Below are 15,666 nucleotides of genomic sequence, written 5' to 3' on the forward strand. Positions count from 1 at the left end.
CTCTGGCTAGCACCATACCCTGATATCAGAATTTCTCCTTGGTATGGTCAACAGCAATGCTGTTTAAAATGATTGTGTTGCACTTTAAATGTTGAGCACAGAAGAATTAGATAAAATTTGGTCCCAATAATGCACGTCAGTAAGAGGAAATGCTAAATCATGTGAGAAACCCCTCTAGGTCAGTAAGAAAAAGACAAGCATCCCAGAAGGGGGCAAAATAAACAAACAGCTAATTTATAAATTGAACTCATTAGAATATGGATGCATCTCTACTTTTTTCTCTACTTTTCTGTTGTTTGACTTTTCCTCTAATTGGCTAAATATTGCGTATTTATGATAACGGGATAGAAAAATGATAGTAAATACGTAACTCTTAAGTCATAATGCAGTTATCAGAAGGAAGTGTTATTAGTTCTAATACTATCAAAAATTAAGTAATTACCATATATATGATAAAATATATTAAGGAACATTTTGAGGGGGGAATAAACATTTAACTAATGCACAATGGCTCTAAAAACATTGATACTGTACTATTATTACATATATACAAGGGATTAAGATAAATAAATTACTGTTCTTGACCTTATATACTAACATGGTCCTATTTTATCTGTACTTAAGTATTCCAATCTGTGAAATAAAAAAGAAAAACACATTCACTGCAAAAGTGCTTCTTAAACTTGAGTGTACATAAAAATCATCAAGGAATGTGCTAAAATGTAGATTCAGATTTGACATTCTAGGGTAAGGCTGAGATTCTTCCTTTCTAAAAAATTCCCAGGTGATGTCAATGCTGCCGGTCCATGTACCATTTCTAAATAGGCAGACATTACTTGAAGCTACATGAACACTTTACAGGTGAAGATTATAACATTTAATATTTCACAGAGGAAGAAAGCAGAACTCAATCTGGTTTTGTAACTTGGCCACAGTTACGTATTTACCAAATGCTAGAGTGAGATTTGAGCTGAGGCCGGCATCACTTTTAAGTCCTATGCCGTTAATCTGCTACGCACACAAATACTTCCTGATGCTTTCAGAGATCAATTGTAATGTTTGGAGTCTATTGAATGATTTTATGCAAGTGTTGGCTACTTTGTTTCTTATAATTTGCATTCATTTTTTGAACTATTAGTTCTCAAGAATTTGAGAACTGATACTGAAATATTTGCTAAATCACACTCTGAGTTTTCACCATCGAATTTCTCTGTACACACTTTTCCCAAGAGAGCGGTTCTGTTTTATGTTATCAGACTTTATGTAAGTTCTTTTGCTGGTATCTGAATAACAAGAAAATAAGCAAACAATAAAACAAAGAGACTATTTTTTGGTGTCCTGGAACATTTAAATGTTGTGAATTTTAAATATATAAAGCTTTTTGTGAGGTCTTTATCATTAAAATCTTTTCCTGATAGTTATCATTTTATAAAAATGCATTATAATAAAAGGAGCTTATCCAGTGCATATTATTTTAATAAATGTTTATTATTAAGAGGTGTTTACACAAGTACGAGACATTTCAACATAAAATATAATCATTAATTCTCCATCCATATAACCATGATGAAACTCAAGTCCATTAGTGTTAAGATTCATTTGCACAGTAACAATATGGAACATGTCATCATCATATAAAACATCCTAAAAACCTGCCCAAAGTGAAATTTACAAAGTAGTTATTACTGTTACTGTAAATATGAGGTATAGCATTTGCCTGTTACATTTATTCTAAACTAAAAATATATACAACCTCAAGAATTTCACTAGTATAATTTATTTTATGAGTGAGAAAGTAGGAGTGCAAACCAGATTTAAAAGTTTGACCAGAAAGAAATCACAAGGTTTTTGGTGGTTCTATGTCTTTTCTTTCATTGCCAAGTCCCCGTATTTGTCCATCCACATGTAGCAGAAGAGTCACTAGTCATTAACCATTGTCAAACCAATGAAACGAGTTCTTTAAGAAAAAAAAAAATGGGTTTTATACTTTCAACGGGTATAATAATTTACAAATAATCATCCACCAACACCACGCATAAATAAACTGGATTGTTTCATGTTTGATATGCATGCATTTGACCCTAGATATTTATTAGGAGTTTTCTGTCTTTAAGATAATAATAAATGTGTAAAAACATCATATTTTAGCTGGTAAGTTCAGGAATCATCAGGTTTTCTATTCCTCAGATTTTAATAAGCAAATACATTTTTGAAAGTGTAATTTTAGAAAGAAATGATAAATACATAAAATTAATGTATTAAAATAGATCTCTGCACTGGAAGCTCCATCTGTTAGCTGCACTGTTTCCCATACTTTTCACAGACTTTTTCCCCCTCATTTCTATGTTAAATGCCACCATTTCAGAAAACAAAACAAAACATTTTCTTATTTCCCTATCTAAAATACCACACTTCACCCATACCGCTATTAGGAAATTTCATAAATTTTAACTGTAGATGTGAGTCTATATGCATGTTTGTATGCATATATGTCAGCATTCCTAGGATACAGGAATTGTAAAGGCTGGATAGAGTGCCTACTATAATAACAACTTATAGAATGAGTGATAATGTCTACCCAGATAGCAAATTTTTCAGTTTTGCACTTCTAACAAAAATTTTATAAAGGAAGTTCTATAAAACTTATGTAGTTTTATTTACCCAATGGAAAAAATGTAGTATTATTATTTGATAAATTAAATTGCTCAGGAATATACTACGTACTTAGAGAAAACTAGATAATTTTATAACCTGTAGCTATACTTTATTTTATAAAGAAGACACATATGCCTATAAATACATTTTATTTTTAATGAGAGCTAAAATAAATAATCTTAATTGAATAAATATAGTGTGCTAGGTAGTGTGCCAAGTAATTTTTATATAATATCTCACAAGATTTTTACGAGCTAGTTAGAGATGAGGAAAGCAAAGAACAGAGAGATTTGGCAATTTGCATGAGGATATAGTGTTGATAGATGGAAAAGGTGGAATAAGATTCTATTCATTTTTACTCAGAATTCATGTGTTTAAACTACTAGGGTATGCTGCCTCTTACAAGCAGTATGTTTCCCACCATATTCAAATTCAATTAGTCACATTTAAACATGTACATCTCCTTCATTCTCCCAAATTTAAAGAAAAATGTTCAATTTGGCAAAGATATCCAGTCCATAAACATATCTATAAACATATTTTGTGTTAGTGGCATGTGTGTTCATTTGGGGAGGGAAGAAGTATTTGGGTTAGTGGTTCTCCAATGGGAGTGATTTTGCCACCAGGGAATATTTGGCAATATCTAGACACATTTTTGACTGTCAAACTGGGGAGTGGGGTGTCCTACTGCATCTAGAGGATAGAACCCAAGAAAGCTGCTAAATAGTCTACAACGAACAAGACAACATCCCCCTCCCCACCAGCAAAAATTATCTGGCCCAAAATATCAATAGCTTCAGTGTTGGAAAACCTCGATTTAGAGAAAACAAACAAACAAAAACAAACAAACAACAACAACAAAAATTGCAGAGTACTCTCTAAAATTTTATTAGAACTAATCTAAAAGTAGGCCAGGGAGCAGTTAACATAGGGGGAAAAAAAGACTATTTGAATTATTCTCTTATGTAATGTTTGTAAGTGGGTGAAATGATTTGACTACTTAATTGTCTTGGTTGTTCCTCACCAAAGCAGAACACACACACACACACTCACACACACACACACACCCCCCGACACATCTTACACGGGCACCGTTGATATTCTGTACTTCCATAATTGCCATCATTTGTTCAAATTTTGAAACTAAAATAGGTTCCTTTTGTTACATATAATAACATACTAAATAGAACGATAAGTTCAACCCCTTTGATGTTTTTTGGTAATGTGCCTAATTAAAAATAACTAGGCTCTCTAATGCATAATTACATGAACACCTAATATACTATATTTCCAGCCAATTTTGTTTCAATCATAAATATGCACCAGAAGTATGAATGATCAGCATTCTACTCCCCGCTGTAACTGTACTGTTTCTGAATCAAGGCTCTTTCTTGAATTGGGTATTTTCACTACATTTTCCTTGCTGTGCAATCATCTCCCAGTTGGACAATTAATAAGTACTTTTTCTCCACAGCCCTTGACGTGTAACCCTCCTTATCCTGTATTTTAGCATGTACTATATACCTTCTTCACTCTGACTGGTTTTGGCAGTGACCCACAATCTGAATCTCTTTCCTCCATTTGATATAAGTGAAAGTATAATTATCTAGGGCTAATTTCAAATTACCATTTCATTCCACTAGCAACTGATGAAGATTAGTGGTCTTGCCTTGCATCTGAGTAAGTCAGCAACATAATCACAAGAGCACTCAGCAGGCAACATTTGATTCATGTGAACTCAATTACTTCTGTCAAAAACATTCACTTCAATAAAAGGCAGAAACTTCTAAAATGTGTTTTTGCTAACCATTTTTTTACTTAAAAAAAAAGTCTCACATGAGTCTTAAGGGGAAAAAAGAGCATGAATTTCATCAGAAATAATAATAAATAACAAGTGGGGAAACATACTGGGATGAATGGATTTGAGACATTATTTGTTTCTGAAAATAAAAAAAAAGACTTCCAAGTAATAAATCTGTAGACTTAAATCGGTTTATTATAGAAAATTCAGGCATATAAGTAAGACTTACAAAAATAAATGTACACTATATTTTAAGTTCATACAATAGAAATGAGTATTTTGTTACCTCGTCAAAACCAGATTATTATGGGTGAGGTAGTCTATTTCTCTTAAAGAAAGTTAAACGAGAGGAAATTATATGAAGATGACAGATCACAAATTGCCAAATTGACCAGGACTCCAGACTCACTGCTTGGTCATCCGGATTGAGGCCATATGTTAATGAGCTGCCTAGCATTCTGAATCTTGAAAGTTTAGTTTGTAAAAGGCCGTGTGTCAACTCCATCACGTAAAGCACATATAACAAGTCACATAAGCATGATATGACAGCAAGTACTCAGTCACCTGCCAGCACAGACTAAGAAATATTAACATATGGAAATCATTGCCACAGACATATTCAAACTTTAACTTCTCAATAATATAATTATTTTTAATTAAATTCTAATATAGTTTGGTTACTAAGAAACAATAATTAAATGTCATCATGTAACATGGCCATATTATATTTAAATATGTGATATTCTGTGCTCTGTAAAGTTCAATAAATTGTCTTCTCTAATAGTCAATATGTGAAGTACCAATCACATATGACTTAATACCTTGAATGTGAAATTTGGCCTGAGAGTCTTAGAACTAAGAAATGATTAAGTTAAAAGACATATCCATCAATTTTCAGACAAAGGAGATATTTTACAGATAATATAAAGGTAAAATGAATCAACACAATGTGGTATTTAACACAGAATAACACAGTATTCTTTTATACCTTTGCAATTTTTCTTTACTCTTTTGAATTAATTGTCCTTCTCTTTTGCTTTTTGACTTCTTTCTCATCCCTTAGATTAAGGAGTACACAGGCCCCTGCTATTCCTGCCATCAAGGAGTATGCAGACTAACAGGAGCAGAAAAAATAATTAAACAGATTACAAGTATGCTAATAGATGTAAAATAATAGTTCTAAATGGTTCTATGAAGGACAGATATATGAGTAAACAGTGATGCTTGATTTAGCCTTGATTGATTGGGGCATCTTCTCTGTAGAAGGGATACTGGAGCACACATCTGAAGGATTAGTGTATGTTAGATACAAGAATAATTCATGGAAGAGAACATACTGTTAAAACAACAAGTAGTGAAAATGAGCAAATTGTCTTTGAGAAACTGGAAAAAGCCAGCTTGGCTATTGCATAGGGAAGGAGAGAAAGCAAAATTTAAGATGAGTCATGAAAGATAACTGGAGCAAAACCATACAGCCTCTTAATGAAAAAACTTTGTCTTAAAGGAGACCACTGAAGTGTATAAAGAGTGTGTGTATGTGTGTGTGTGTGTGTGTGTGTGCGCGCGCACGCGCGCAGAGGGGAGGTTCCAGGGGTGGGATGGGTGTAAGAAACACATTTTTGCATTTGTTATAGGTGATATATTCATATGGTTAAAAAACCAAAACTATATATAAAGTCATTCATTAAATTTGAAAACAAAGTTTCAACAAGGTTTACCTCTATATTGAAGGGAAAAGGAAATAGAGAGAAGTAGATAATTTAAAGAGAAAGTTGACTGGTAATTTCTATAAACACTTTGTGATGGATTGGAACTGGATAGCGAGTAGGAAAGAGATGAGAAAAATGATCCCTAAATTTCTGGCTTATTTAGAAGGATGGTTCCAAATCACCAAGATCCCCACTCAGAGGTTTGAGACTAGCAGGTTAACATTGTAAAATGAGCTAGAGTCATGGTGGCATTTTATAGCACATACACACACACACACACACACACACTTACATGTACTTATTGTGTATAGATAGAAATGTCTCAACAATATCTATGATGCTTTAGTTCTCCAAAGCAAACCCTCAAGATTTATTTATTCATTCAATGAGTCATTAAATCATATAAGTTATGTATAGAATAAACACTTGAAATTCTTCCTAGAGTGCCATCACATACCATTTGTACACAGTAAAATACCAACAGGCATTAATCATACAGATGCATGTGTGAAACATTCTCTGGGCTGTGTAGCAAACTTTTTGCATCAACTCTGCAAACCACTGCTCCTACTACCAGGGGAGGAACATAAATGCATGACTTAAGACAGAGTCCAGTTAAGTAAAGTTTTCTACAGTGAAATGTCTCCAGTTAATCCACTGTCCCTCAATTAAGGGTCTACTTTTCAATTATTAAGAGAAGAACATGAAAGGAGAAAGAAAAGATGTACGCTAACACTTGCGCTAAGACAGCATTGCATTCTGTCAGAACGCTGCTTCCCAAGACTTTTGTGACTATCACCAGCAGAATGTTTTAATCTCATCAACAATCAAAATGCATCCTCAAAAGATGGAGAGAGGTCTCTCCTATTATCTGCCAATCAAAATAAAGACAAAGGTCATGGTGGTCTGAACTAAGTGATCACATATTCTCTAAAATGATAGAAACGAACAACCAAATAGAGTATGTTGGTTTATAATACTAATAAACAAATTTTTAGAAATAATTAATAAGATTTATATTTATAATATTTTAGACAGAAATATGTTCAGTGGATTGCTTATAACTCCTGCTTTTGATCCTTTAATTAATTACATAAAACCTCACCTTAAACCAATAAGATTGCTCAAAAATAAAAAAACTAATATTCAAATATTTCTTTAATTCCAATCCTGAAGAAATTATGATTCATTTCCCCAATAAGCTTATGCTTATTTTAGAAACATAATTTTGATTTAACAAAACTTTCAGATGTGCTTGCGTAGATATAAAATCAAGTGTAGAAAGTTGTAGCTTGCATGGAAAAACAACAGAATTAATAGTAGATGGTATTTCAAAGATACAAAATAGAAACTGGTGCTGAAAAAGGAATTTCAAGTGAAGTACAATGTGCTTCTGGAGATAATTAATTAACCAAAGTTATCATAATTTACAGGTAATTTCCCTAGTTTTGTTTCCCTGGATCGATAATCAATCTACAGTCAAGCATGAACAAATGAGGAAGTCTGATTCATCTAATAGAGTGGACTTAGGGAAAATAAATGCACCTGAAACTGCCAGGTAGGACCAAGGGACTGCTCAGCATCCAAAGTTCCCTCAGTTAATACTCATTAACTTTCATTACCTATTTAGTACACTCACATTATGATGAAAATAAGTTCAGGATCATGAGGGCGAATAATTTAAATTAGAAAAATGCTTGCTTTCTTTCCCATAAACTGCTCTTCGCTTTGATATAAAATACTCCTTTGTTCCAGAAAGCCATTGACAAATTTCCAGTTTAAACGGCCAACTCACCACACTGTGGGCAAAATGAGGGCATTTTCAAATGAAGACAGAAGCATGCATGATCAAGTTTCAATTTAAAAGAAAAATAAAAACAGAAAAAAAAATCCCCAAGGGCAAATTGCTTTAAAATGACCTTTTGTATCGGTTCTATCTTCAAATAGTTATTTTTGTGGGGCACTGCTTATTATGCATTTAAAAATATCTGTAATTTTTAAAAAGCAAGCACATAATTGCAATCATATGTAAACAACACAGTACACTAATCCTCTCAGTTTACAAATGTTTTGCTGTAAAGTTCATATGGCTGAACTTTTTTTCTGAAGAATTTTTAAAAGGCAGTTAAAAACATGCCCAAACAAGTCTAATCAAAGATTTTGCATTTAAATTTGATACAGCAAATAAAGAGTAGAAGACAGGTTCATGGAGAGAAAATAGAAGTAGCAGACAATAATTATACAATGAAGGTTACTAGTCCCTTGGTTTGAGTTTTTCAAAAATAAAATTTCTAAAAGCAAAGTGAATATGAAATATCACACTGCAAGTCAGACACCCTCTGAGTATTAATTATGTATATCCAATAAAATATTACATTAAATCTTTCATGGTTGCCAGAAATTTCAAAATTCTGAAAAGAGAAAAATCAAACTTGAGAGAAATAATCTCCATAAATTAGCAAAGTAAAAGGTCATTTGCTCATAATCATTGGAGGAAATACATATACATGATCCAACTGAAGCAGACAGCCCCTGCAGATCCGGAGGCAAACTCTTACCTTGACAGGTGCCATTTTTCTCTTCATATCCTGCCTTGCACATGCATTTCCCGATGGGCACCAGCCACTCCCCTTCGGCGCTGCAGTGCATTTTGGGAGGTTCATCGGTCACAGAATGGTTGACACAGGAGCCTGACACTTCGAGCAATTGGGAAGAATCGGCTCCAGTGATGGTGTCAGGGAAGACAGCCAAGTGTCGTACCACAGAAGGGCATTTTTTATAGTATACACGCACAGAAACCAGAGCAATGCAAGCACCAACATCTTGAAAAGCAAGATAAAATCCCTTTTTGCTTAGAGGTCCTACATCTCTGACCTCTGTATTCAGTTTCATAACACGGTCACCAAGATCAAGTTCTGTAAAGCTCTCATCGGCAGCAATGGTATCAATTTTGATGTACTGGTTTTCCTTGATGTTTCTCCCATTCTGATCATCTGACTCAAAGTAATACATGTTAAAGGTTTCCTTACAGGTCCCCAGTCCTCCAGGAAGGCTGTTGCAGTCTCGCAGGGTAAATTTGAGTTCTATGAAGATTCTGGAAGCACCTTCATTGGAGATCCAACTGGTCAAAAGCCAGTTATTCTGATTCTGTTCCATCACTTTGCATACTTGGTATGTGTGGATAGGGGCATAATTTTCATCCACTTCACCAATCTCTTCCCACTGTACAATATGAAACAGAAAGATAAAAAAATTCAAAAAATAGAAAATAACCAGGAACTATAGCAAAAAATTGTAAAAGAAAACTAATTGAGATACAGAAATTTCGTATCCTCAGTATGTGGTATTTACAGAAGGAACTGGATATAAAGTATTGGGAGAAGAGAATCACAAATTTTTATTGTCATTTTTAAATTAAAAGTAAATTAAGAAATTATCATTCTTCGTTTCCATCATAACTCCAAGACGAACACATATGAATATGCCCCAGGGCAGGGGGGAGGAGTCACATAAAAGAAATTTATGCCCCAGGGCAGGGGGGAGGAGTCACATAAAAGAAATTTAAATGTGAGTGAGGCTAACAAAATGAAGCAAAGAAAGAAAAATATGTATATTTTGAACAAAGTTCAGCATATACATAAATAGAGTAGAAAAAATTTAAGAAGAATACAAGAAATGCAATTAAAAAAATGAAATAAGGGAAAAAAGGACCACAAATTTGAAAAAGAAGGGAGGAAAATGTAACATAAAAACATAGTAATTTATTTAAATTTGTCATGTCACAAATAACACATCAATCGAATAAAAGTTGAAAGAAAATCCATTAGTTTAAAATTAATAATAGATATTTATTTCACTGAACCCATCTATTCAGGACTCTCACAAATTGGCTAGCTAAATATTAATTCATAGATTTATCTACATATACAAACATCGAGACAGATATGAAAGAAAGATTAAAAATTACAGATTAAGAATATGGATAACCTCGTCATTTTAAATACTAACTAACTTCTTGTGATATGTTGGGACCCCATTAATTCTTTCTTACCGAGGCATTATTTTATCCACAATGGCCTTAAGAGTTCTGAAGATTTACAGGATGTAAAAAAAAAAAATTAAGTACAATTTACATAGCTTCCAAAATATTATTTGGCCAAAGAAGAGTTCTAAACCTATCTCTTTCCTAGTAAAATACTCCAGTTTTGAGAATCTCGATGTACCATAACCATTTCCTGAACAGTACAGAACCAAATTTTTATTTTTCAATAAAGATGTAATTATAATTTAAGGAATTTCTGAAACCTGTAAAAAATTTGTGTGTACAAAAACGATATCTAATTTTAAATCTTTAAATACCACTGAAACACAAAGTACAATGAAACCATACTGACTTTCAAAAAAATCCAGAATGTGTGATTTCAGACATTAAGTATTGTAGATTAAAAAAAAAAAAAACTATATAGACACTCATTTCTTAGACGTGAAATTAAATATAGCATTATTTCTTGATTCTGTTCTAAAGGCAAAGATGTGAAAAATGCAGAGGCACAAAGGACACAAATAAATCTTATACATCAGATGGCTCCTCTTGAAATCTAGCTACCACGGCAGACAGACATAAGCAAAAGGTGCTAATGAGGTAAAACTGTTGAGCTCCTTAAATTCATAAGAGAGAGACATGAAGATTTTATCTTGCCAAACAATTTCCATATTATGTTATTACCTAAAGACTCAGTTCTTTCACTCAATTTCATTTTTGTCCTCTCTCAAAATGTATATAAACTCTACTTAGCTCCTGATTTTCTAAACCAGCTTTCTATTGCAGCACTCCATCATTAAACTACTTACATTTTATTTCCAATGTGATTTAAGTATCAATCTCTTTATATTATAAATGGCACCAAATATTATGATCAATATTTCATACAAAAGAATATGTCAACGAATCAAATAAAATGGTAAGGAGTATCAATTTACTGTAACAAGATTAACTAAATATATATTTTTTGAATTAGTAAAATGAAAGATAATATCCAAAATCTCTTCTCTATAAAAAGAAAATAAAAATGCTACCTTATTTCTGTTTTAAATGTTTGTTTTATGATAATCTTCCAATACAAAACACACATATATATGTGTATATATGTGTGTGTGTGTGTGTATATATATATATAATTTGTCTTGAATCACTTATTGATGACCTATTTCTGGACAATATATTCTAGTAGGATCCTCCTAGCAAGTAAAAGCAAGCAGAATAACAGGATCTTTCAAGATGATAAGCCAAGCAATTCAGCCTTTGTCTGTACAAAGTCCAGGGTACCACAAATATTATTAAAAATGCAAGCCAAGCAACACTTGACAAGACAGCTTAATAGTTACTGCTTCAGGTGATAATTTCGAAGTATGTGCATAAGCATCTTGCTTCTCTGAATATTCTCAATTAAGAAGAGGGAAATTATAATTTTCTTTGAATTCAGAAACTGTCATGGTGAGATTTTATTTATTTTTCTTTTCAAGTACCCAAAATATAAATGATGGCTCACATTTTACATTTCTAGTGAGCAAATAGAATGAGTTTAACTTAAATAATTATGGCCATAAGTCATTCAAAGAATCACACGGGTAATATATCCATCTCTAATATCTGCTGTCATTGAGACACATATACTAAGAAATGGACAGAAATATTTTATTTATTTTAGGCTGGCTATTTGAAATAAAACTTTGAATTTTTCTAAGCTTTCTTTCCCTTTTAATATGAAGAGAATATCTTGCTGTCCTCAGCAAAAATCAAGTATGAAAAAAAAACAAGAGGATGAAGAGAAAGAAGTAACATTCACCAAGAACTTTAGAATGTGGCAGATGTATTCCTAGACACCTTTACAAATGTCTTGTACAGGATATTACAGGAACTTAATAAAAGGCACTGATAGGAATCAATATTTTCTGTTCATTTTTCTTGGATTTTCCATGACTTCATGATTTAATAAAAATATTTGCTGATCCTTTGATTACTGGAAGTGGTGAGCCTGGACATTTTGGAAGCATGGATTGATTGCTGAATGCGATATGATGGCTGTAGCTCTGCTCCTTAGGTCTAGCAGTTATTCAACGCCATCCCCTGAGCCCATGCATTTCTCTATGTTTATTTCCTCCTTATTGCCCATTCTTTCCCGTTAAGAATAAATAAATGGTTACACAGCTTGGGTTCACTTGATTTATCTCCCAGATTCCTAGGGTTACTCCTTTTCCCTCAGGGCTCTGAAAATTCCACTTCAGTTGCATTCTAAACCCATTGCTGGCCAGGCATCTCACATCAGCCACATTCATCAGAGAAGGGTCAGGGGAGGAAAGAACTTACTTTCATAAACATATGTGTATCATGGAGTTACAAATTTTTCCTACCCAAGCCGTTAGGAACTAGTTTCTTCCCATCTGCCTCTCATTGCTCCCTTGGCCTTCTGGTATCAAGTTCCTGCTGCTTCCTACTCTGTTGGCATTGCTCTCATTTCCAGACCTCCATTTTTTCATGAAGAACTTGAAAATACTGACTCATGACACATGGGCTGGACCAGAAATCCCTCTTACATTATGTCCCCAAATTCACAGTAGAAAGCATCATGTGAATGAAGACAATTTTAACCTTTCAAGTTATTAGGGGTGCCCATTATCTAGTTCTGTTTTCATGATTATGTTTCCATTTATCTTGATTCTATATCGAGAGTCACTACTGAGGCTAAGATGCAGTGGTAAGAAGGTTTGGAGTAGACACCTGAAAAAAAATGCCATTGTATTGGTCTTGTATAGAAGAAAAATACAAGCCTGAAGCCCTAGTTTTAGTCCCAGCTCTTATAATATCTAGATATATAAGCTGAGATTCAATCTCTGGCATACCAACTATGCAAATCTGTAATGAGAATGAAAACTCTCTATCCTAGGCATCTAATATTCAATAAAGAACATCAGAAAGGGCCTTAAAAGAGCCAGCCCTGTTGTTCATTTTAGAAATAAGAAATTGAAGACCAGATTTTAAAAAGGATTTACTTAAGCTCACACAAGACCAAGCTGACCACCTGGGCATCTCCTCTGCCCATATCTTCCTTTGTCTTCTTGTCAGCATGTCTCTGCCTCAAAGTGGGGATTTGTGCATGGGATTCCTTGATTCATTGCATTAATTGCTACCCAACATTTTTTCCAGACATCATGTAACCATAAGTAAGTCTTTTTTTTTTTCTTTTGCTATATATTTTAATACTCAACCCCAATATGAGAGAGAGGCATGCATGATTTTCTTATCATTGACTATATCTTACAGTCTGATGCAACAGGGCAGAGTAGGGCACTTGATATATATTTTTAAATGAGTGAATTAGTATCAAACATATACATATGACTTCTCAATTCAGAGATCCCACTAATTTGAAATACTTCAAACAAACATAGTGAATAAATAGTTAAATGTTTTGCGCTATCTTTAAAACAAGAAAATACATTTTCTTCTTTGTAAATCGTCAGAATTTTACAAGAGCAAATTAGAAAGGTTTATAAAAGCAGATTTTTAAAAAAAATTAGCTTGGCAATATTTAATTAAAAACACTAAGTATTTATTTAAAGAGAGTGTCTTATTTCCATTATTGATACAATTTTTATGAGCTTAGTTTTACCTATTAACCTGTTGAATGATTTTCACTAGCATTACATTTCACTAATTATAACTGTTAACTTAGTTTATTTTATTTGTGAGCCTATGTTTTCAAAATAAGTTTTTATTTTGTCACTCAGTAGTCTTCTTCACCATTCTGTGTAAATCAAAAGCCCAAAATACAGCGTATCAGTTCAAGGAACTATGGACATATTTCATATTTCAGTCGAATAATATTAGGACCATCTTAGGACTTTCCTTTGCAGAACAACATAAAAATCTGGCGAGGAATCAATTGCCTGCAGCTTTACTCTGATATGACCAAAGCATAACTTTCCTGGAAGACCTTGTTTATCAAAAAACTGCCTCTTTACATACATGGAAAGCTGTTCTTCATGCTTTGAGTCACATTTTTTAAATATAATATCTTCTCAAGTTCCTCAAAGCTAAGTAAATTATGGGTTTTAAATTTCATTAAAATATTTTTATATACCATTTATTGTGATTTTCATTGTGCAAATATGTGTGGTATGTTTTGTTTCACACACACTGTTTTTATAACTTTACTGAAGATATCCTGATTTCAAATTACTATTCACTGATGTTTTTTTAAAAAGATGTATACCTAAGACCAAAAGCCATAAAAACCCTAGAAGAAAACCTAGGCGATACCATTCAGGACATAGGCATGAGCAAAGAATTCATAACTAAAACACCAAAATCAATGGCAACAAAAGCCTAAATTGACAAATGAGATGTAATTAAACTAAAGAGTTTATGCACAACAACAACAAAAAAACTATTATCGGAGTGAACAGGCAACCTGCAGAATGGGAGAAAATTTTTGCAATCTATCCATTTGACAAAGAGCTAATATCCAGAGTCTACCCCCCAAAAAATACAAAAGCAAACAAACAAACAAAAAACATCAAAAAGTGGGCAAAAGATACGAACAGACACTTCTCAAAAGAAGACTTTTATGCAGCCAACATAAATGCAGCATGAAAAAATGCTCACCATCACTAGCCATCAGAGAAATGCAAATCAAAACCATAAAGAAATACCATCGCATGCCAGTTAGAATGGTGATCATTAAAAAGTCAGGAAACAAGAGATGCTGGAGAGAGTATGGAGAAATAGAAACACTTTTACACTGTTGGTGGGATTGTAAATTAGTTGAACCATTGTGGAAGACACTGGCAATTCCTCAAGGATCTACAACCAGAAATACCAATTGACCCAGCAATCTCAATATTGGGTATATATCCAAAGGATTATAAATCATTCTACTATAAAGACACATGCACACGCATGTTTACTGCAGCACTGATCACAATAGCAAAGACATGGAAGTATCCCAAATGCCCATCAGTGATAGACTGGATAAAGAAATTGTCGCATATATACTCCATGGAATACTATGCAGCCATAAAAAAGGATGAGTTCCTGTCCTTCGCAGGGACATGCATGAAACCAGGGGGTGAGTGGCTAGGGGAGGGATAGCATTAGGAAAAATACCTAATGTAGATGATGGGTTCATGGGTGCAGCAAACCACCATGGCACATGTATACCTGTGTAACAAATCTGCACGTTCTGCACAAGTATCCCAGATCTTAAAGTATATGTTAAAAAGAAGCAGTACCACCTTATGATTTTAGAAAGTGCCTGGCGCCTGTAATCCCAGCACTTTGGGAGGCTGAGGCGAGTGGATCACGAGGCCAGGAGATAAAGACCATCTTGGCTAACACAGTGAAACCCTGTCTCTACTAAAAATACAAAAAATTTGCCTGGCGTGGTAGTGGGCGCCTGTAGTCCCAGCTACTCAGGAGGTTGAGGCAGGAGAATGGCATGA

At 33.5% G+C, this 15,666-nt stretch overlaps 1 protein-coding gene across 4 annotated transcripts in view; it reads right to left on the bottom strand.

The window, feature by feature from the left end:
• The window catches only part of EPHA5 (EPH receptor A5), a 378,406-nt gene that overhangs the window by 291,603 nt on the left and 71,137 nt on the right, over positions 1 to 15,666 (bottom strand). For all 4 annotated transcript variants that reach the window (XM_011993927.1, XM_011993925.1, XM_011993926.1 and 1 more), the window contains exon 3: positions 8,724 to 9,387. In XM_011993927.1, coding sequence (XP_011849317.1) covers positions 8,724 to 9,387 — 664 coding nt within the window. The remainder of the gene's footprint in view (positions 1 to 8,723; positions 9,388 to 15,666) is intronic.

This window comes from Mandrillus leucophaeus, unplaced genomic scaffold, assembly GCF_000951045.1.
Source record: "Mandrillus leucophaeus isolate KB7577 unplaced genomic scaffold, Mleu.le_1.0 Scaffold437, whole genome shotgun sequence".
NCBI classification, from domain to species: Eukaryota; Metazoa; Chordata; class Mammalia; order Primates; family Cercopithecidae; genus Mandrillus; species Mandrillus leucophaeus.